The sequence below is a fragment of the Anguilla rostrata genome, chromosome 10 (assembly GCF_018555375.3).
Source record: "Anguilla rostrata isolate EN2019 chromosome 10, ASM1855537v3, whole genome shotgun sequence".
Lineage (NCBI taxonomy): Eukaryota > Metazoa > Chordata > Actinopteri > Anguilliformes > Anguillidae > Anguilla > Anguilla rostrata.
In genome coordinates, this window is record NC_057942.1 from 16,632,154 (window position 1) to 16,654,460 (window position 22,307).

Genomic DNA, 22,307 nt, shown 5'->3' on the forward strand with positions numbered 1-22,307 from the left:
ATATGGATGTAAATACCCTCAGATTAATGCTGACATTCTGCATTGTCTCAAAACGTTTGCATTTATTGTATATTCATAGATTTACTTGGATTTCTTTACAGCAAATTTTAGCCATGTTTACAAGATGTTTTTTTCCATAGAAATAAGGCATACAATTAATTTACAATGTGAATGGATGAGAGAGCCTTTCTCTTCCTGCTTTCTCCTTGGAACCCCTTCTTCCATTCAGTCCTAGCAATCTTACGTTTTTAACGAGAGCCTGACTGAGGCACTTAACGTAGCCTCCCTGCCAGATGTACACACAATACAGAAGGCCGCCAAAAACACTAATGTTACACTTCCATGCATTTTAAACCTATTCACACTGAATGCAGGCTGTGAGATCCAGATATAGGACTCGAATTCAAATTTCAAATTCAAATTTATTGGCATGACACATTTAAAAATACATATTGCCAAAGCGTCTGTGCACCGCTGTTCAACTGTAATAGGCTCACCCTGTTGAATTTCGGTTGAAAATGGGGCACGCAATAATGTGAAAATTATTGAGGAAAAAAACATTACAGCTGAACACTTTCAACTGTTTTGTAGCTGTGATTTGAACCTGATGGTGGTTCGATTGCCAAAAAAAACATTTATTGAGACCCCCAGGGAAAAGAAACCTGTTTTGATTAATACCAGAGAGTTTAATGTAAGTAGAAAAAGTGAGTCACACAAGACCCTGCCAAGGAGTAATTGCAGTAAAATCAGAACCTCGCATGACCACCCCCCCCCCCCTCCCCTTCCTCCCACGCATGCAAACCAATACACAGACACGCATGGGCACACATTCACAACACACAAACCCATTCACACACATGCACACACACATGCACACTGATCTCCAAGCGGAGGTTTTTAGAAATTCAGAGCAAGAGACGAGATTCTGTGAAACAGCATGCTTCTGTCTGCTCTGATGAACAATTATGCAGCATCTAATGCCCGTCTTCTAGGAGAAATTAAGTAAAAGTGAGTTCCTTGCACTACCTAGGTTACAAAATATATTTAACAAATCTTTCAAGTCAACAAGTTACTTTGTAGTCAAGTGACAGCAAAGCTCATTTGAAGCATTTAAAGGCATTCATCTTTAATTACTCAGTGCTCATAAATTCCTTCTATACTTCCTGTGGCCCATGGCCTATGAATGGTACTGCATGGGATTAATGTGTTATTGCCAAAATGCTTTTCTCTTAAAAGTACTTGCCCATTTGTGACTCCGAGACAGTGTGCACTTATGTTAGTATGTGCACTGTACTCAAGCGTGGGTGTGATAAAAATGTTTCTATCTATATGCATGTGTGTGTGCATGTACTGTACGTTAGAGCAATCAGCATGGAAGTCGGTCAAGAATTTGAACAGAACGTCAGTGAGTTAAAGTAAAATGAACTTGTTCCTAATATGCTGTTCACCCAGAAGCTAAATGAAGTGGCAAACCTCTGGAGAGAACACTCAAATTATACCCCAGACTCAATTAGTATGCTTCTGCCAACCTCATATTGTGGAATCAATGTTTCCAGCAGCACCACACCACACCACAGCACATTTCTGAGGTGTTCCATAATCCCATTCTCTCCCATACCGTAGCATGCATCCCAAGCTTACAGCTAGTTCAGAACAGTACTTTACCCTTAAGCCCCCCAAAAGCAGAACTCTGAAACCACCCCCCCCTCCCTCACACACACACACAAAACTCAATGGGTGCAACCTTATCTGCACCCGAATACTTCAGCATCCATTGGCAACATGAAAGTTGACATTTAGATTCTCTTTATTGTATTATGGTGCTAGGTATGACAGAATCAACAAGTAAGGCTCCAAACAGACAGGCAAATAATCACTTAAAAAAGAATCTGTTATGTGTGCTACTTGGCTATACCATTATGATTGTACCTACACGTTTATTTTCAAGAAGTGGTCACAGTAGAATGCACAGTTCATAGAGGCACTATTGCAACTGAACATAAAAAGAAACAATTGTTGAATGGGACACAGCAAAGGAAAATGAGAAAATCTAGAACTTGGCTTGTCCATCTCCCTGAAGTAAAATGTCAAATAGAACAGGCTCTCCAGTGTAAACAATACCCTTGCCATACCCTATAGCCATGGGTTAGTGAACAATTTTCTGAAGGAGTTGATCACAACAGCTTTGTCAGTACTGCAACTGATGAATATGGAAAGTTTTTATAAGGGGGCAGAGTTCAAGGGGTGTCACATGGTAAGGATGGTAACATTAATTTTGTGTCCATCATAGGTGTTTCCTATTGGTTTGTTGCGAGCATCTTGGCGCCCTCAGTGTCATGGTCCGTGTCCTCCTGGCTAGCAAAACATCTGGGGAAGATCCCAATATGGCCAGCAGTATGGCCCTCTAGCCACTCCTCGTTGACTGAATATGAGAGAGAGAACGAGAGAGAGAGAGAGGGGGAGGGAAAGGGAGAGGGAGAGAGAGAGACGAAGAGGGATAGTTCATTTTATTCAGTGTTTATGTCGCAGCACACACAATTTCATTGGTCAAAGTTTTATTCACTGTTGCCCTTGGAAAGCTGTAGGGTATACAGGCTTTCATTGCAACCACTTAATACTGAGAGAGAGCATAAGCCAGAGAGATCCTGGAATTGGGGAGGATGTTTTAGTGATGGGGCAGACCTACAATTGCAATAGGTACTCCAGTTTCGGAAAAAAAAATAAAAAGAAAAATTGGCTTTGTGCTTGGAAGTCAACAACAAAAGAGATGGATTGTGGGTGATGGAGTCCTGTCCAGGGTTTTGACTAAAGCCCCCTACAGCTGCAGAAATCCGGTTATTCTCTGTGGGCCACACAGCTCCACATTTTCTGCAATACAAAACGAGCTCATGGCTCATCATTCCACGTTACCAAATACCAACTGAGCACCGTCCCCAAGCTCTCACTCTCTCACGAGCTGGCTCCGTCCTACACGTTTCAGCCCACTCTTTCCTTTTATTCTTCCACTTCCCCTTTCCTCCTGGCATAGGCTTCTCCTGCACTTCTGAGGTTTACTTCTCTAATTCCATCTGCTTAATTCCTCTCTCATTCCATCTTTCATGTTCTCCAGATCTAAGCCGGGCATAGAACTGAACATTATTTTACATAATTACAAACTGTGAAGAAGTGATAACTCCACAAAGCTCTGAGCCCATGAATAAAAGATGAGCGGTGGTGTTGTTGGTGTCATTCTTTGGTATACCCCAGAGGAAAACGGCGGTTCATCAGTGAAGCGCAGGGCACAAAAAAGTAATTAATCATGTCAATTTGAGATCACACAAGAGGCATGTGATCCGGGTCTGTTTCTTGCTACCCTTTTCCTACTGTGCACCTAGGAACCAGGAAACATGATGCAAATAATGCATTGTTTATAATGGTGAGCGAACCACAAAACCATGTAATAGTGCTACTTTTACAGAGCAGCGGTATAATAAAATGATTAAAAACACTGCTTTTCCTGCTGTAGAGCTGGAACCCAAAACGTAATAACGCTGCTTTCTAATTTCAGACAACTAAGGCACAAATTATACCGCCTTTCTACTGCAGTAACAGAACCACAAAACCACAAATAATGCTGTAGAGCTAGAACTAATTAAACTGGATATACCAGCGTAACTCTTTACATTAGAGTTATGATCAGCCTGACTGATTCCAGCTCTACAGTGGGAGGGAGTAAGTACAGACCTACAGTAGCTTGGTTTCAGCTCTACAAGTGGGAAAAATGGTACAATGAACCAGACTGGATCCAACTGGATAAGTGGAGAAGGGGAATTAAATCTTTCTTGTTCTTCCTCTTCCCTGTGAACACCTGAAAATGTGTTAGGCTATGCTCATTTCTGAGTGTGCACTTAACCGCAGTATGTAGTTACCAGTTGGAAATTAAGTTGGTGTGAGTAAAACAGCACTGACGGGTGCAGACAATGTGATAAAACAGAGTATGCAAAAACAGGGAGTTGACTCTATGCACGCAAGTAGTTTACTGGTGCTGAGATATTGCCAAAATTGCTGCTCTACCAGTTTTTCTGAAAGATCTTTCAGTTTCTTCACCAAGCATTGATTGAACTTGCTTTGCTGCAGTAAACAGGTCTCCAAGCTAAACGAGCAATGGTGCAGACATACTGATAGATGGTGTGCAGCTACACTGCTTCCACCTGTCCCAAAAAGATTGGCTACACAAATATACTCTACCTTCTGACAAGATATCTATGGTGTCTCCTTCGTTAAACTCCAAGTCCTCTGGTCCTTGTGCAGAATAATTGTACTGCGCCACCATCTGGTAGAGAATAGTCCTTCCTTGGAGGGGGTTTTCAGGCTGACAGAACAAAAGACAGAAAGAGATGGAAGGAGGAAGAGAGAAAAATTAAGGCATCCACACAGATAAAGACAGATTACAGCAATCAGTGCATTGCCATTTTAGCCTTTTTTTTTTTTTTTTTTGCATTATAGGTTGTGCATTATAGTTTGCCATTAGTTGAATAATCCTATCTTAAACTAAACTGGTTTTTTTCGTGCTTATGAACAATTTTTTATTTTACAGTACAGAGAAGGGCTGAAATTCAGTTTCAGTTCACAAGTATATTTTTCCCCTTTCCACTTTATTTTGAATCCCATTATTTGTATGATTTCCTGAATTCACCAAAAACTGTGTTTGTAAAGTCAGAAATATGGTACTTTTTTTTTTTTTTTTTTAAATCAAAACTCATATGTGGGGAAACTGGTGATGATCATGGCTTAAAACCTGCAGCAGGCCTATCTGCCACCCCCGCCCCTACATAGAACTCACAGACGTATACAGTATACACAGTCAGTCTGATAGGTGGGATGGTACCTGACACCACAGCACGGCCCGGCCAGACCCAGCCGCTTCCTGCAACACTGCACCGAGCCCAGCATCCCCATCCAGGGGTTTCAAGACCAGGGAGCCATGCTGTCTCTGTCTACAGGACAGAGACATGGCAACAGGAACAGTGGGAGGGGAGAGAGAGAGATTTTTTGTCCGTTTTTGAAAAGAGCTCTCCTAAACAACATTTCACATTGATGACATTCAATCAAAAATAATAGCAAGAAAGCAAAGACCTCATATTTTTTATATCATGAAAAACATTAACTGTGTAAATCACAAATACACTCCTGCTAGTTACTTTATCTGTTCAAACCCAACCCCGCCCCTCCCTTGGCTACATCTCCAGTCGATGAACTGATGAGTGATGGGTCAGTCACATTTGCACAGTAAATGAGAAAAATAAGTACAGTACTTTTCTGACACAGCATGAAAATATAAAAACCATCATCCATACATTCATACATATTGCTACATCTACACATTATATTTTATCATTAAAAGAAAAATCACCATTAAATAATAAGAGAGAGAGAACGAGCGAGAGAGAGATATACAGACAGACCATGAGGGTGGGAGAGACAAGGGACTTAAGGGAGAAAGAGAGTATGTGAGGAAAGGAAAGAGAGTGGGGGAGGGGTAGGAGTAGAGGAAAATACAAGAAGAAATGAAGGAGGGGGGCAAGCAAGTGAAGAAGAATAACAAATTGGGACTGATGGAGTGACGAGACTATATGGAGATAGATAGGAGTGGCAGGAAGAGGTTCAGCCTCGATAACTATTCACACCCAGTGTGTGTCTGGTAGGTTGGTGAGGAAGCAGGCAACAGAACAGCTTTTAGGGAGAGCTGTGAGTGGGTCCACAAGCGTACCTGAGGCGCAGGTTTGTGGCCGGCTGCCCCACTTTGCGAGCAATTTTCTCTTGCAATTCACTGTACGGCATCCCCACTGGGACATTCAGAGCCAAAGTGTATTTGTAGTGCACCTTCACCACAATAGACCCTCCCTCCTCTGTTTGTGATGAGCTGGGCCTCTGAAAGAGATCAGGTAAAGAAAGCACAGCCGTAAAATTTCATGAACACTTTATGCGTAAATACCCATAATGTATTGTTAATGTAAATATCTGCAATGTTTTGAAATATTCAAAATTAGCCACCACTCCTCTGTATCTTTATTCTTTCTAAAACATTCATAATAGATACTACTGGAAAAGAGGTCCCAGGTGAACCCATGCAATCATCTTAAAATCTTTCAAACTTTCAAAATTCAAACTTCAAATTGTGAATGGGTTCAATTCTGGAGGCTTGGATGGCCATTACAAAAGAGTCATTTGGCATTATACTTGGGACCATTATATTGCCGAAAGATTCATTTTCAGAAAAGGTTGAGCTTTCTGGCAGGAGGAACCAAGTGTTTGGCAAAATATGTCTATGTACTTAACTTGGGGAACCTACTCAAGTGTGTCTCCAAAAACCTTTATGCTTCTCATACAAAAGTATGATGTCCTTCTCACCCAGTTCAAAACAAAGTTTTAGCACCATTTGGCAAACTCTACACCCATGTATATTTTGGTTTGTAAAATATTTCATCAAGAATTCTAACAGATCTGAAGAAGTATTTCAGCTATGTATTTCACCCAAGTCTAGCATGCATATGTCCAGTATACTTTATAAATAGATTAAATTTACATATTCATCCAGGTGAGCTTCTTCTGAGATGGAGGTAAGCAATTGGCAACCCTATAGTAAAATGGGATAAACTATTCCAGACTCATTATCTAGCTCTGTCATTCTATTTCTATTTCTGTTGTTCTTCTTCTTTTTTCATCTTGTGTCAGCTGATTTTCTTATTATTTATTACTCACCCGTTTAGTGGGACTGTCAACAACAGAAGCATACTGGGGCGGTGGGGTAGGTGGAGACCCACGGTTACCAGTTGCTGTGGACAACGTAGAGGAATCATCATCATCATTATCATCATCATCATCGCTGTTGTAGTCATCCCACGAATGACACATTTTGAAGATGACAAACTGATTAAAGTCGAAAGAGACTGAATAGGTGTGTGTTTCATAGGCTAGTACATATCTCTCTCATGACATGTAAATGGCCCTCCTTAATGAGCAATACTTGTCACACTGACACCAGTCCTTTCCCATGCCCTCACATTCATATTCATGACCTCATTTAGCTAGTAAGAATTTTAAAAAAAATGCTTTTGTACATTAAAGATTAAACATTAAATATTAAACAAGAAGGAAATAATTGCATACGTTCTGCAAAAATGATTTTTCTGGCACTTTAAATATTTAGTGCATATTAATTCAGCCACTGCTTATAGCTACAATTATGAAGTAATGAGAAAATGACCATCTGTAGAACTTAGTGTTTATTTCACTATCCCCCCTTGCCAGTCTTACTGCCAGTCCATTCAGATGAACATACCCAGCTGTGGTGCAGGCAGACTGGGTCGTGTCTCTGGGCGAGTGGGAGGCTTTAGGCCTGGCGGCAGTGGGATCCCATTGGGAATACTCTACAGGCAACAAAAATACGTCAACAAGTCTGTACCAGAGCACCACCGTAACTTTCAACTTGAAGAGCAAGATACGACTGGTATGTCAGCTAATTGCTAACACAACAGGTTGACTGCAACAATTTTTCCTGCTCAAACTGTCAAATTTTACAAGGGTGGTATTATTGAATGTGTAACAGGTCAAAGTTCATCCAAGCTCTAACACAAATGTTTGTGTAGGATGGACATTAGTTGATCCGGGTTTCCTGAGATACCACTGTATTAGCTCTTCCTAATGACGAGCCAGGTAGCTACAAGCTACTAGCTGTCATCGGTGAGAGACAACAGTCCTGGTGCAAGGTCTCCCCTATATTATGATTTGACACAGAGGAAATTGGAGGTGGACCATTGGTGATTAGAAATTGTGGAGAATTGTGGAGTATGTGGGTGCTGATAGATGAGGGCTCGCTTACCCTGAATTCCTTTTTCCTTTGGAATTTGGTGACATCCACAGGTTCCAGGATGGACATAGGGACCAGGCCTCTCTGGAGAGAGAGGGAATAACAGGAGCACATTTTAAACATTCTTTCATTTAAACACAAAACTTAGGCTCAGCAAAAAGCCGAAGCAATGCACACACAAAATAAATAATTTTAAAAAATAATAGTAATACTACTACTACTACTACTACTACTACTACTACTAATAATAATAATAATAATAATAATAATAATAATAAAACAAATACATACATTTAAATCCAGACACCAAACCCTATCAGGGTTGAGCCTCCCCTGTCTTAAAGTCCCCTACCTTTCCATCATAGATGATCGTGGCGAGACCCTCCATGCCGCCATCGCTGAACATGAACACAACGGCCCCTGCAGGCACAGTCAGCTCGCCAGGACCTCGGGCCATGTACGAACCGCGAAGACGCATGTACCGCGACTCCCTGTGGAACCGCCACAAAAACAGCAAGCTGTCCCTTCCCATACAGTCACGAGCAGCACAAACATAGCAAGGTTCTGAGGGGCCAGCACGCATCCTTAAATGGGAATTCACTGGGTAATTGGCGGTACCGTTCAAGAGCTTTGTAACCATAAAGTCGCAGGTAATCACTGGTTCCAAGGCAGGGCCCTGTCATTGTACTCTTTGAAGAAGATACTTAACCTAAATTACCACAGTAGCTAAATATATTCAATGGTTTAATTTCATAAATCAAGAAAAACTGTTGCGTAATTTTGAACCAATTTATGAACTTCTTGTGTCCTGTCTTCTGATCCCATAATAAATTTAAAGAGCATCATAGGTTTCTTAGCTCGAGAGGTACCTCCTTTAATGGAAGGTGATGAGAGAATGTGGCTTGAAATTTAAATCAGTTTTTTGAAGACACTCTATCCTTGGATATCAAACAGGTCCATTAAAAATTCAACATAAAACCTTTGCATTTAAAAAGTGCAGACTCATGAGCACTTTTAAGAGCTGGTTTTGAGAAGAAAAAAAAAGAGAAATCTCTTGTGAATCATTTTAAAGCACCAATAAAATTCACGCCCTTTATGAATACAGCTCCTGATAAATGGCTCTGTATTTTAAGCCTTAATTTCATGACCACACAAGGTGAGGTTTAGGAGGGAAGAGGACAAGGAATTAAAAAGCAAACCTCCAATAAAACAAAATAACATAAAATAAAAGACTTAAAATGTGACTTAAGCAAAACAAAATGTTTTTCATATTTTCCTTGAAGAAAAAGCTTAAAATGATTTTAAATCACAATGGCTATGTCTGATGTGATGCCTTTAACAGTGCAGTCTAATTTGATTTAGTAAAAACATTCCAACAAGGAATATAATAATCAGGGCCGGCCCGTGGCATAAACGGTCTATGCGGTTGTTTAGGGCCACAACCGCTAGAGGTGGGGCCACACGACGACAAGGGGGGGCCACACGATCCAATGTGCATCTAAGGAAAATAACATTATTTTCATATTTACGTCATTCACCCCTTACTAGCGGTATAAGTTGAAAATGGAAGCAACAGAACAGTTCATGACAATGTAATGTAGGAAGGATTTTATCAAGTAAACCCCCCCCCCCCCCCCCGCTCGACTGACTTGTTTAGGGCCGCCGAAACCCCAGGGCCGGCCCTGATAATAATGATGTTCACTTATCAGCCTAGCCCAGCTCATTGTTCTGGGCTATGGCACAGAGGGAGGAGGTAACACCCTGTGCATCTAAACTCCACTATGCTACGCTCCCTCTCGATAGCTGGGTTCCTCCCAAGAGTTTGTCTCATCAGGGAGATTTTTATTGCCTCCGAAAGGTTTTTCCCTCCACTGGGAGTTTTTTTTAAATCTCATGTGCTTGCTATTTGGGGGTTCAGGCCTGGTTTTTGTTCAATTTTTGCCCAGTTCTTGGTCTGTGTTTGCTCATTTCTGCAAATCATTAAAGTGTCCTTGTGACAGTTTCCTGTAAAAAAGTGTTATACAAAAACATTTGATTTAAAAGTGAGAGAAGTTTTTCTTTTGAATGTGAAACCTATATCAGCTCCCAATTTACATGCAAAGTGGGGGAATCATTTTCCCAAAGTACATTCTGTGCCACACTTGAACACAACCATGAGGAAATGAAAGCATGAAGTATAAAGTCTAAAATGAAGAATAAATCCCAAATGTACAGTCAGTAGAAAATGCAGGTAATGGAATCTGTGCTGAACCCACACATTCCAATGGATAAAGGGAGTCAGAACTCACTCTGAGAACAACACTTACTGTTCACCCTCCCCCTTGGGCTCGTAGTACCCTGGTTTCTGTGGGGAGACAGAGACATAGGCTGAGAGATTTAGAGATTTTCAGAGACATAGACAGATTCAGAGAGTCATAGAGAGGAGAAGTGTGTGTGTGCCTGTGTGTGTGAGCGAGACAGAGAGAGAGAGAGAGAGAGAGAGAGAGGGAGAGAGAGAGAGAGAGAGCGAGAGAGAGAGAGAGACTGACCCTTTTCTGCTTGCGTGACAATGCTTTATTGTTACATGAACATGTTTTGGCAACATTAAATGTTTGTACTGAGTCACAGACAAACAGAGTCAGAGTGAGAGACAGGATGAGGTCTCAGAGCTCACCTGCAACCTGAGTGGTTCAAAGCCTCCAAAGTCATCATTGGGGATCATGGAGGAAATGACCTGGGAGGGCACCCAGAGAGAAAACGTAAGAGTTCTTACTCTTTCTGTTCTGTTCACCAAAACATTTGCATCGCAGCTCTCAGAACACACACACACACGCACGCACACATGCACGCACGCACACACACAAATTTGTACTAGTATGTTCAGGTGTTATAAATTAAGATGTTAGCCCTTCAGCTCTCCTTGCCCAGGAAGTGCATTTGTGCAAGTGTGTAAATGTACAGGTGAATAAAAGCTTTGACTGCAGCACATTAAGATGCACACAGATATTGGTCTATACAGGTATCAGGGGACTGAATGCTGACCCTAAGACTGGTTACTCTTATACATGCCTGTCTCAAGTATACATGAACGAAGACTGCAGTAATAACTAACATTGGTGCCATTCTGTAAAAGTGTCAGTCAGAGTTACCTTGGCTTTGCCCAAGAAGTCCCTCTCCTGCAGTTGTTCTACATCCTGTTTCCTGGGCCGAAACACCTCCCCCTCAGGTACTAGGAGAGGGGTCAACAACTCTTCCCTCTGAGGAAAAGATGGAATGGGAAGAGAAAAGAGAGAGAGAGAGAGGAAAGAGAGAGAAATATAAACATTGGGATGGTGGGAGCAAGAGTCCAAGTGAGAAGGGAGAAAGAAGAAAGGAAGTGGTGGCGAGATAAATAAATTGAATGGGGGTGAGGGAGGACAGAGATGAACAAAATGAGTTCATTAAAAAAAAAAACACCCTAGACAGAGAAAGGAGAGCGGGAAGGAGCTTAGAGTAAAATCTGGATGCTGAGTTTGTACAGCACGTCCTCCCTGGTGCTTACAGCAACACTCTCCATAGCCGCCTCTAACTTCTCTGCACGTCCTCCTCCTTTCTCCTGGGAGAGGGTGGCCAGCATGTCCCAGGCTTTCTCCCATAGGCCCATTCTGCAGTGGACAGCTGCTGCATTATATATCACCTATACACCAAAGGGAGACAGACGCTGCCAATAAGTCTACTGTATATTATTGACTGGTGTATTAAAAATGGTTAATCATGCAGGACAGATGATTTATGACTTATTGAAGCTAGATGAACAACTGGGTCCCAGGCCAGTAATTGCTCAGTCACCACACACAATAGCAATAACGATGAAACTGCTGATTTCCCCTTCTGTGAGTCATCAGGAAACAAGCCTTTGCAAGACCTAGGTTTGTAGGCAAAACACATCCTCTGTTGCAAAATATTATTCCCTGCCCTTTAGTGTAAGGGCACACATAAACATGCAGACGCACACGTTATTCATACACCGTTCACACAGTCTTGCACACCTAAGAATCCGCACCTATTTATACCTATATTCCAGGGTTGGGGCCAGTTTAGAACTTTAGAATTGATTCCAATTCAATTTTAAATTTGAAAACCTGCACAATGCAGAATCTGAATTAGAATTAGAATTATAGGGAATAACATTTACTCTAAATAAATGGCATTTAATAAATTGCATTTAATTTAATTGAAATTCAAACTGTGCATCCTGTTGTGATTGCCAATTCAAATTTGAATTAAAGAATTGAATTACAAATTACTGGTAATTCTCAGCTCAGCTCAGCTCAACTCAATTTAGCCTAATCCCACTATGCACATCCTCCTGCATGAACATGCACATGCACACGTCTACAAAACATATCTATAAAAAGACTAAAAACAAACACATACATGCAGTATACACACTCAACATGCACACATATTGTATACAATAAACACACACCTAGTCACACTGTTTTGCATTCAGTCACCTTACACACACACACACACACACACACATATATATATATATGATCAATAAAAAGGATGGGTGTGTTTAGTATGTGTTTGTAGACTGTGCTATATATGTAAGCACTACAAACACATACATACAGCACACACACCCAACCTTTTTCTGTTTTTGTCCTCCGCTATATTTTCACACACACAGAAACAAAGGCGCGCACACACAACCTGTCAGTAAATTCACCTGTCTATGCTTCGACAATGCAGGAGAGATTGAAAAGAGCCCAAGGAATGTTTGCTATGTCTTATCTGCTTTGCAACAGAAACAGGGATGTTGTGTAACAGAGGCAGCTGGCTTTCCAGTCCTTCTCAATGAGAACATTGTGCACAGATTCATCCCTTCTGATGAATTCTGATTTTGAGGAATCCAATTACAGTGGCACTAAAATACTCCATCACAATGGTCTGACATGAAATGACATAATTATTGCAGATAGCATGGTTGCTGTTTTTAAGGAAAACTTACTAGTTTATAAATTTATATGACGCTGTGTGCATATAGCTATATTTACTTAAAGTACCAGGAAACTGGATTCAAATTGTAGTTATATTCCCCAGAAGTGGCAATTCATTGACAGTCGACATTTTTAACCCAATTATACTGAATTGTAATAAACACTATTAGATTAGCGTGGCCTGTTCAGCAGACAAGGACAGGGTGGATGTGTATTTTGTACTCATTTACATTCATATTCGTAAGTCAAGTCATATGTAAACCATTCCTCATTGCTAGCAAGGTCAGAGTTGGTTAGAGCTCTAACCTACAAAACAAAATAAGCAACATAAACTAGGCTTTACCATCATATAGATAAACCTGAAGATCATTCACTGTGTAATAACGTTGTAACACCAAACTACTGTGCACTAAAATTAGACTCTATAGACTCTATAGCAGTCTCAAACTCCGGAAAATGTTCTGCTTTAACTAAATTAAAACCACAAATTTAGTGCCCACATCTGGATTCAGTGCTGCTACCTGGTTCAGCCATGACTCATGTCCGTTCCATCCAACCACAAGATCACCTTGAGACAGATTGCAGACTTTGATATTGCAGCAGAATCACAATAGCAACCACATGGTCAGCTTCTCCATTTGTTAGTATGCACTTACCCAAGGTTCTATTTTGTAGCTATTTTGCAGTTTGTTAATATTCCAGACAAGGAATTTCCCATTACCCAACAATATTGTTCTTGTCTAAGTGGTGCAGTGAGTAGCACTGTCACGTTAGTAAGAAGGTACTGAGTTAAAATCCCTTCTGTGTGGAGTTTGCAAGTTCTCCCCATGTCCCGGTGGGTTTCTTCTGGATACTCTGGTTTTCTCCCACAGTCCAAAGACATGCTTAGATTAAATGGAAAGTCTAAATTGCCCAGTGGGTACGAATGTGTGAGTGAGCGGAGCGTGGATACTGGATTGGTGACCAGTCCATGGTGTGTTCCTGTCTTTCACTCAATGTATGCTGGGATAGTCTCCAGCCCCCTCACCCCCTGACCACAGGTAAGCAGTTTGGAAAAATAGATGGATGGATGGATGTTAAACAATTGACGGTTTCAGATTCAATTGTAAAGACACAGAACTTCCCATTTTAAAAACTTGCCATTTGGTTAGTCTGTGACTGTCTGGGTCAGAGACTAACCTGCCAGCTGTGAAGTTTGAAGCGCAGGCCCAGCTGCCTGTAGTCAATGACAGAGTTGCCTCTCATATGCTTCTGAGCCCAGATACAGTCACTCATAGCCTCCTCCAGCCTAGACAGAAAGAAGAGGGACAGTAAATGGCAAGGGCCCACAATGCACCACACAGATACTGTACTTACATCTGTAAGTAACAAATAAATCTTCCATTGATCACAAAAGCAAAGCTGGATCCAAATCACTGCTACCTCTGCGCATGACCCTGATGATAAAGGTGATGATACTATGTATTTGCACATTATATTTCTCAAAATGCCCTCCGTCTTGGGTAGCACAGCTGATGAAATCACAGGAAGGAGATGGCCTTGCCATACCAGGATGCTAAATGTCTGTGTCTCACCTGCTTGCCATCATGTGTGCAGCAGATCTCTGGAAGAACCCCACGGCCAGGCGCTCATCCTTGGCGATGACCTGGTCCAGAGCCTGAGGGAGGACAATGCCAACAATGGGACTCAACAGACAAACTGGACACAGAGGGTTGGGCAGTACAGCTAGTCAGAGGACGGACACACAGACAGACATACACACATACAGAGACACAGACACATGAACATGCATGAAAGTGCACAGAGACACAGGCAAGTGCATAGACACACACACACACACGCATTCATGTGCACCTAGAGACACAGGCAAGTGCATGCACACACACATACACATGCATACACAGACACACACGTACAGAGACACAGACAAGTACACACACACACACACACACACAATCAATCAATCACTTTGGACAAAGGTTTAGACAACATAAAGACAAACGGAAAAAGAAAACAAAGCATACGTCAGTCACACCCAAGCCACACCCTACCCCAAGTCCCTAAGCCCAATCCCTGCTTCACGTACGCGGATCGCGGGTTCCAGTTGGCCCAGGGCCAGGTAGACGGAGGCGCTCAGAAACAGCGTGCGGGACGTGGGCTCTGTGATCTGGCTCAGTTTGGACAGGGCGCCCTGCCAGTCCCGCGAGTCCACTGCCTGTGCCGCCTCGTCCCACAGACGGATCAGCTCTGTATACAGCATGGCTCTGAGGAGACGGGGAGAAGTGGAGAAGGGGAGCGACGGGAGGCAGCGGAGGTGTGGAGTGAATGGGAAGTTTGGGGGTGTGACCAAGGAGCAGAGGAGAAAGGAGAGGGGAGCCACGAACCCCCAAGGAACAGGAGATAAGATTTTGTGGAAAATTAAGTCAAATCAGACCCAATGCAAAAGATTCACAGAGGGTGTAATCCTGGTTTACACCAATGGCAACATAACAAGCCCCCCCTCCCACACACACCCACACGTGTGTGCGTACACAGATGAGTGCGTGCGTGCACACACACACACACATACACCCAATACCCGACAAGTACATTAATAAAACTAATGAATAAACGGGGAGCATAATCTGTTGGATTGCCAGTATGGCATTCCACAACAGTGCTACAACATTACAAAATCATTCTGCATTTTGGCTGACACAATACAAAAGCATGACAATAAGTGTTACATGTCTCTTTACAAGGCAAGTCTGTACACCTGTATACGGCATTGAAAAGATAATAACTGGTACTTACTAAAGTGCCAAGCCCAAGGATTAATCACACAGGTGGAAAATGATTAATGGGAGAAAAAAGAAGTAAGTTCTGTGGACAGCTGTAAGTAGTGTAGCGCTTGGCTGGCAGGTGCTCCCGGTGTTCCAGATGATTCTCAGAGCGAAATGAAGGTAGTCCGTGTACGGGGAAGTGAAGTTTGTTGGAGGCGGTGACCGTCGCTCACTGAGCTACCAGGAAGTTCCACCAGAATTCCTGAGGGGGGGGGGGGGTGGAGTGGGGACAGGCCAGACTGGAATTGTACCTGGTTACGAGGAAAATGACACAAGTGTGAGTGCATGTGTCTGCATGTGTGTGTGTGTGTGTGTGTGTGTGTGTGTGAGTGTGTGTGTGTAAGTGAAATAGAAAGAGAGTGAGTGAGGAGAGAGAGAGAGAGAAGCTAATGCGCGCAGTCACGTTGCACATCAAACCCTGTCCAAAGAACACATTTCAGCATCCGTATCAGGAAGCATTTTCAGCTGCTGTCAAACTGAGACTTGACTGTCTGACTAAACAGAAGGAGAAAAGAAACAGGAAAAGAAAGAATAAAACACTATTCACTCTAGGGAACTTCCAATTAAAGGTGCCACAGAGAAAAATATCACCCATGCTCTTCTGTTCAGTGTTTGCTATTGCCAGAGCTCTATGATGTCAGAGATGTGTGTGACACTATATATTGTTACTCTAGATGTATTATTATTGGGTCTCAGACTTTGTTTTTGCACTTTTTTTATACTAAAGCCTCAAAAAGACAAAATGATTGGGAACCATATATTTTTAAAGTGCTTGGTTCTGGGCTCTGGAAGATGCAAGATGCAGGGAAGAAATTTTACTTAGTCGATCATGGATGTCTCAGGGTAATGTGGTGTAGGCTTTTGTTGTTTTTCTTTTTTTAAAGCTTGGCGCTAAACACCTGATTCTAGTAACTATGATTGAAGAACATGTTTAGTTTGTTAGTTCCATCAAGAGTTACATTTCTACAGCAAAAGCCACCCACACCAGCCCTTCTTTGATAAGACTGAACACCTTGGGAGGAGGTCCTTAACTTTTCCAAAAGTTCCCCAGGATGCTTGAGGGGGTGTGTCCACTGTTACATAATGCTGGCTTTATATGTCCTTCACATTTTCATTGTTATTCGTGTCTCAAAGCAGTGACCTGAGCACCCCAGGCGCTGTACTTGCTTTTCAAAAACTGAAGAAAATTAAACTTTGACAGAGCAGTTTGTCAGTGTCACTTTGAGTTCCACTTTGAGTTGCAGGTTGAATGAGGGATGAACCAGATGAACGTGCTACATATTAGAAACTAGGGTGCAGAAGTTTATACTTTTAGTCCATGAAAATCCGTCTTTATAATACAAAATTGGCTTCATCCAATTTCAACTCATGCTACTGTCCTTTTTAAAAAAAAAAACTTTATTGCCATTAACACACATTAACAGGCTATTAACGTTGCAAAACAAAGTCACCTTGAGATTGGGCTTCACTTGACATGCGTGCACATATAGATGAAATAACACCGTACAGGGATAGACCTCACACACACATCTACCTATATACCCACAAAAATTATACCTCACTAAGGTAGTTAATAACTGATGTCCATCTCTTTTTAAAAATAGGCAGTTTTAGTTGTAGCTGGGCAGTCATGTGTTCCATCATGTAAACAAGTTTGAGTTGTTGTAGCCTTGTTGTAGCCATTGAAGCTACTGTCCTTTTTTAATTAGCTAAGAACCTCTATGATTCCAAATGGCAAACCCAACAAGTAGAATCAGGTGCCTTAGTGCTGGGTTAGAACAAAAACTTGCACCCATGCTGGCCCTTTCTGGATAAGACTGGACACCCCTGCACTAGTGGACTTACCTTCGGTAGGCTAATGACAATGAAAAGTAAAAGTTGATGATAATAGACAAAAAAAGGGCTGCTATTTCACTAGGTAATTTGTTAAGAGAACTTCAGCTTAAGCGTAGCTGATTCAGCCCACCTCAGTGTATCACAGCAACAAGAAAAGTGTTTCCTGTAAACATTACAAACCTGTCGCTATCAAAGTACCCTGCACCAGAACGAGCGCACTCATTTTCATGCTTCAGCTGTATGGGGAAAAACTCCTGAAGCATGTGCACACTCAAGGTTTTTAGGTGAGATGAGGCAGAGAGGCGAATGTTTTGGCACATTGCCTTCAACAGTTAAACTGTGTTAAAAATGATGATGACATTTAAAGCTATACGTACATCAGCTCACATTAACGAGTGCAGTCCATTTCTATTTAAAGCAGTGGTTCTCAAGTGTGTTGACAGCCCCAGTTCCCGACTGCTCTGTTTGGGGGGGGGGGGGTCGGTCACCAATTTTTTTATTTGGGAGGGGGCTAATTTTTATTCAGGGCATAGTGTGCGCCATACATTTTACAGGCTTTTTTTCCATCGTTTATATGCTACACTGTTCTCTCCACCCTCCCCTCCCCATGTTAGGGGACCATAAATAATTGCACAAATTTGCATAACGTTGTCATATTTAGTACTTTATTGCAAATACTTTGCATTCCATGATTTCCTGAAGTCTGCAATCTGCGATAGACATCACCAGATGCTGCAACCATCTTTATTTCAGGGGCTTTTTGCCTTCAGTCTGGTCTTCAGCAAGTAAAACGCATGTTTAATTGTATTTAGGCAGGGTGATTGACTTGGCCAGGCAAGAACATTCCATTCCAGGTTTTGCTTTATTGTCACTGGGCTCATTGTCATGCTGCAAGTTGAAGCGCCATCCAGTGAGTTTGAGGCAGATAGTTGTACCTGACATTTGTTTACACTTCAGAATTCATCATGCTGCTGCACAAATGTCATAATAAAGAAACAAGTCTGTTGCAATAGCAGCTACACATGCAGAAGCCATAACACTGCTTCCGCCATGTTTCACATATACCAAGAGGGGGGGGGGGGGGGGTCTTCAGGCATACCAGTATCTTTTTTTGCATCTTGTCGTAAATCCTAGGTTAGGCTGCTGTAGTCTTCTCTTTATGGTAATCTTTAATACATCCATATTCTTGATCTGTTTCAGTTGAAACAGGTTTTTATTCACAATTGTAAGTATTCTTCTGTCATCCACTATATTGGTCTTCTGAGGCCTACCAGGTTGTTGGCAATTGCTGAGCTCACCATTGCGTTCTTACATCATAACAATGTATCAAACCATTTGACACACTCAATGTTTTGGGTATGTCAAATGTATGTATGATTTATTCTAATTTTTCTGTTTCATTATGGCCTGGATTATTGGCACTGATATGTCTTTTGTCCTCATTTTAAGAGACAACAGCAACAGACTCCAAATGGAAATTCCGCACCCAGTATCAGCTCTAGACCTTTCGTTAGCTTTCTTGTGCATGAACTACAGGTGCAACGACACACAGAAGCTTAAATCTACACACCAGTATTAAAACCAAAGAGCACAATTAATTTCCATTTGAAATTATGAGGACAAGATGCTTCCCAGAAGTCAACAGCAAACAATATTCGACATGTTCTGTTCGACCTACCGCCTTCTAAAGGGTTCCCCCTTTCCGTCATGTCTCTTCTGCACTCGGCCCCCTAGTGGTGGGATATGCTCAGTGCAACACTGTCTACCTTCCAGTGCACACCCAAGACAGTCAACCGGACATCATCATGCAGCTAACGCTCTATTATTAAACCTTTGTAAGCACCAGTTTAACAAGAGCGCCTACGTATGGTCTCTTGGTGCTGTATGTATCCATATAATGAGAATATAATGTCATGTGTCTTGTTAAAATTTATGCATATTGTTGTCCGGTTATTTTATTCCTGCTTATTATGTGAAAAAACGTGAAAGCACACACATTTATAATAAGTGCATTCATTTCAACAAAAAATAAATAAATAAACATATGACGAAAATAAAAGTATTCTTAATAAACATATGATGAAAATGAGAGTAATCTTACCCCATGCATGGTTTAGTTTCTGTATTGCAGGATTGTTCTGTACAGATGGCATGCCTGCAAGCGTATGAAACTTCAAAGCAGTTCGTGCAAGCACAGGTATTGTGAAGCAGGGCTGGGGAGGGCTTGTGCACCACGTGGTGAACTGACAAACAAACAAATCCAAAAATAAGGATTGCCTTGCAGCCTTTTATTAAGTGCGTGAACAAAGAACACCACAGTACCAGGGGGGAGGAGATGAGACAGGTTAAAAACTCCTCAACAGAAAGCTAGACATAAACCACCAACCAGCACCCAAAACCCTCCTCCCCCTAGGCCCGATAAGCAGGCCCTTCATTAGGCCCAATAATTAGGTAATGGACTGCAGCCCATGTATTTACAATGACTCACAGCTGTGGCCATGCCTGTGAGTAGGAAATGGGTCAGCGCTGCTCCTTGGTGAAGAGCGCCCCAATTTTCTAATACAGTTTGTATGTGTATTATTTCTGAATTAATGCTTAAATGTTATTAACTTCTATTCAACTGGATTGTGTTCCTCATTATGTGTAAATAAAGATCAAATTGTATGCTGCACTCACTATGCCATTATGTTTATTAGAATAAACATTAACGTATTAACTTAAACTTAAATGCTTCTGTAGTTTTGACTGAGACTGACAAATTAAGCATATCCCAAGGAGTCCCATGTCACAGCAAGTATTGGCCACGGTAAGAATGTGATCAGGACCTAGACGTCCCATTACATCTGACACTGTTATCTCGCTTAGGAGCTCCATTTCACATATTTGAAAAAATCTCCCTATGATGAGGCTTTCTGGTGCCTCAATACAAACCGAAATGCAAGGAGGAGATCACTCCAGGAAGGGAGATCTTCATTAGCTTTGTGGTGTTCAGTGTTATCAAAATGACATTTTTAGAAAGTTGCATCCCACAGAGGAGCCAAGGCAAGGTGAGGAAGGAGGCTCAGCCTGGGTCTGTGTTATATAAAATGATTCAATCTTGTTTACATTAAAGCACAGCTGAAATGACACAAGATGCAGTTTTGTCCTAAGATCAATATTCAACCTGAATGCTGTGAAATTCCATTATGGTTAGTTATAGTTTTAAATAATCATAAAGTGGTTTAGTGCGATGCTCCTAATGAAAGATGTTCTGGATAACCACTGAGGGTTCACAGTTCTTTTGACATTAAAGTATACAAAAAACGCAAAAAAGTCAAAAGGAAAATACTCTACTTACTCTCTTCCTTTGCTCATTCATCAATCCATTTTGACTTTCAATCATCTGTTGGTTTTCAAACTTTAACGTAAAAATTTTTTTTATAAAATAACTGGGACAACTTAATTAAGACTCTCTAGCCTCTACCAGAAACATTTTCTGCGTAAAGCTCACTCCTCATATTGTAATCTCAGTGTTTGAACTGTTTCTCTCTGATTCCTCCAGCTCAGGATGGCTAGAGCTCAAGGCATCTTTGTACCTAAGACTATTGCAGCAGTCAGTTCCTTTTAAAATAGTTTGACGTTGCTTTATTATCCTCCCTCGTAGATAGTAGTATTTACTGTACTTATTTTGTATGCATAGCATCATCACTAACAATCACTTTATAACCTACTGTCAAAATTGCAGTACGCCTTTATCAGAGCGCCAGCTCTTCCCAGTTTCCCGTGTTGTGCTTTTATAGTTTTTATTGTTCCATAGTTTTATTGTTCTATGTGTGTCTTTTTCATAAATAATTGTAGGATATGTAGTGTTTAGATTTTGGCCTTGGAGAGGGAAACAGTGAATAAGAATGTGGCCTGGCCTCCCCATCACAAGCATCAAAGCAAATATGATTGGGGCAATTTTAAATTCCACTGATACCCTCATCTAGGCTGACAATCTATGGGTCTCACCTCCTCAGAAGAGACAAACCAGATGACACAGAACATACCTACATGCCTAACACTTTCCATTACTTTAAGTTTGAATGCAATCTTTAGGTAGGCCAGTCCTTGTCATAAATTAGTCTGACCCGCCTTCCCTTCTTTCCTACACCTTAACTCAGCGTCACTCAATCAGGGCAAACATCCTCAAGCCATGCTGGGTAAGGTATTTAAGATTGCTACAAGAAAAAGTTTGTTGTGTTGCGTTTGGTTTCGGAGCCTTGAAGAAGAAGAGTTTTTTTCTTTTTATTTTGGTGGTGGTTCCTAGTTGTGTGTGTTTTTACTGGGCTTCATTTCATCCTGTGGCGCTTATACTAGAAGTGGGTGATACTTTGGCAAGGTTTGGCTTATCCATCTCTCTCTCTCTCTTTCTCTCTCTCTCTCTTTTCAGGTATTTCTAGATTAAGTGTTTAATGTTTAGTATGCCTTCTGTTCTGTAATTTAAAAGTAGTGAGCTGGCATTCAATAAAGAATGTATGATTTCAATTAATTAAACTAATTGATTAACATATTGAATTCAATTACTTAGTCTTGAAACCTTATATACAGCTTGTTTTGACTTGTTGGTTGATTCCACCAGTGCACTGTTGACTGAGCTATCAATGAATTCGGCAATTTAATTGATAATTCTCATTTTAAACATAATTATTAAATTAAATCAAATGAAATATATTTTACATGTAAGTTAAGTGAGGGGTTCTAGCACGCAACATCGCTTGCTTCAGTATTCAGTGTGCTTAAAATTTTAACAAGGGCATTGACTGTTGGAACCGTTGTATTCAGAAAATCTACTTTTTATTAGTTAATCCTTGCTTG

The 22,307-nt window shown here is 41.3% G+C and overlaps 1 protein-coding gene across 2 annotated transcripts; it reads right to left on the minus strand.

The window, feature by feature from the left end:
* Positions 1 to 1,789: 1,789 nt before the first annotated feature.
* Positions 1,790 to 19,861, minus strand: noxa1 (NADPH oxidase activator 1). Of its 2 annotated transcripts, XM_064354470.1 has the most exons (17): positions 19,573 to 19,861; positions 14,900 to 15,077; positions 14,388 to 14,470; positions 13,993 to 14,101; positions 11,370 to 11,504; positions 10,978 to 11,085; positions 10,503 to 10,562; positions 10,156 to 10,193; positions 8,202 to 8,340; positions 7,862 to 7,933; positions 7,322 to 7,409; positions 6,742 to 6,815; positions 6,566 to 6,616; positions 5,750 to 5,910; positions 4,868 to 4,976; positions 4,228 to 4,351; positions 1,790 to 2,422 (listed from the first exon to the last, which is right to left on the minus strand). In XM_064354470.1, exons 1-17 carry the CDS (start codon positions 19,575 to 19,577, stop codon positions 2,298 to 2,300), a joined length of 1,659 nt encoding a protein of 552 aa, XP_064210540.1. In that variant the 5' UTR covers positions 19,578 to 19,861; the 3' UTR covers positions 1,790 to 2,297. The 2 variants fall into 2 exon arrangements, with proteins under 2 accessions (XP_064210540.1, XP_064210541.1); XM_064354471.1 differs by lacking the exon at positions 6,566 to 6,616.
* Between the last annotated feature and the right edge of the window lie 2,446 nt (positions 19,862 to 22,307).

Excerpts from the sequence above, each read along its gene's own strand:
- noxa1 (XM_064354470.1), bottom strand. Across the intron at positions 10,563-10,977 it reads ACTTCTTGGGCAAAGCCAAG|GTCATTTCCTCCATGATCCC; the intron begins GTAACTCTGACT and ends GTGCCCTCCCAG. Across the intron at positions 2,423-4,227 it reads CATAGATATCTTGTCAGAAG|TCAACGAGGAGTGGCTAGAG; the intron begins GTAGAGTATATT and ends TCTCATATTCAG.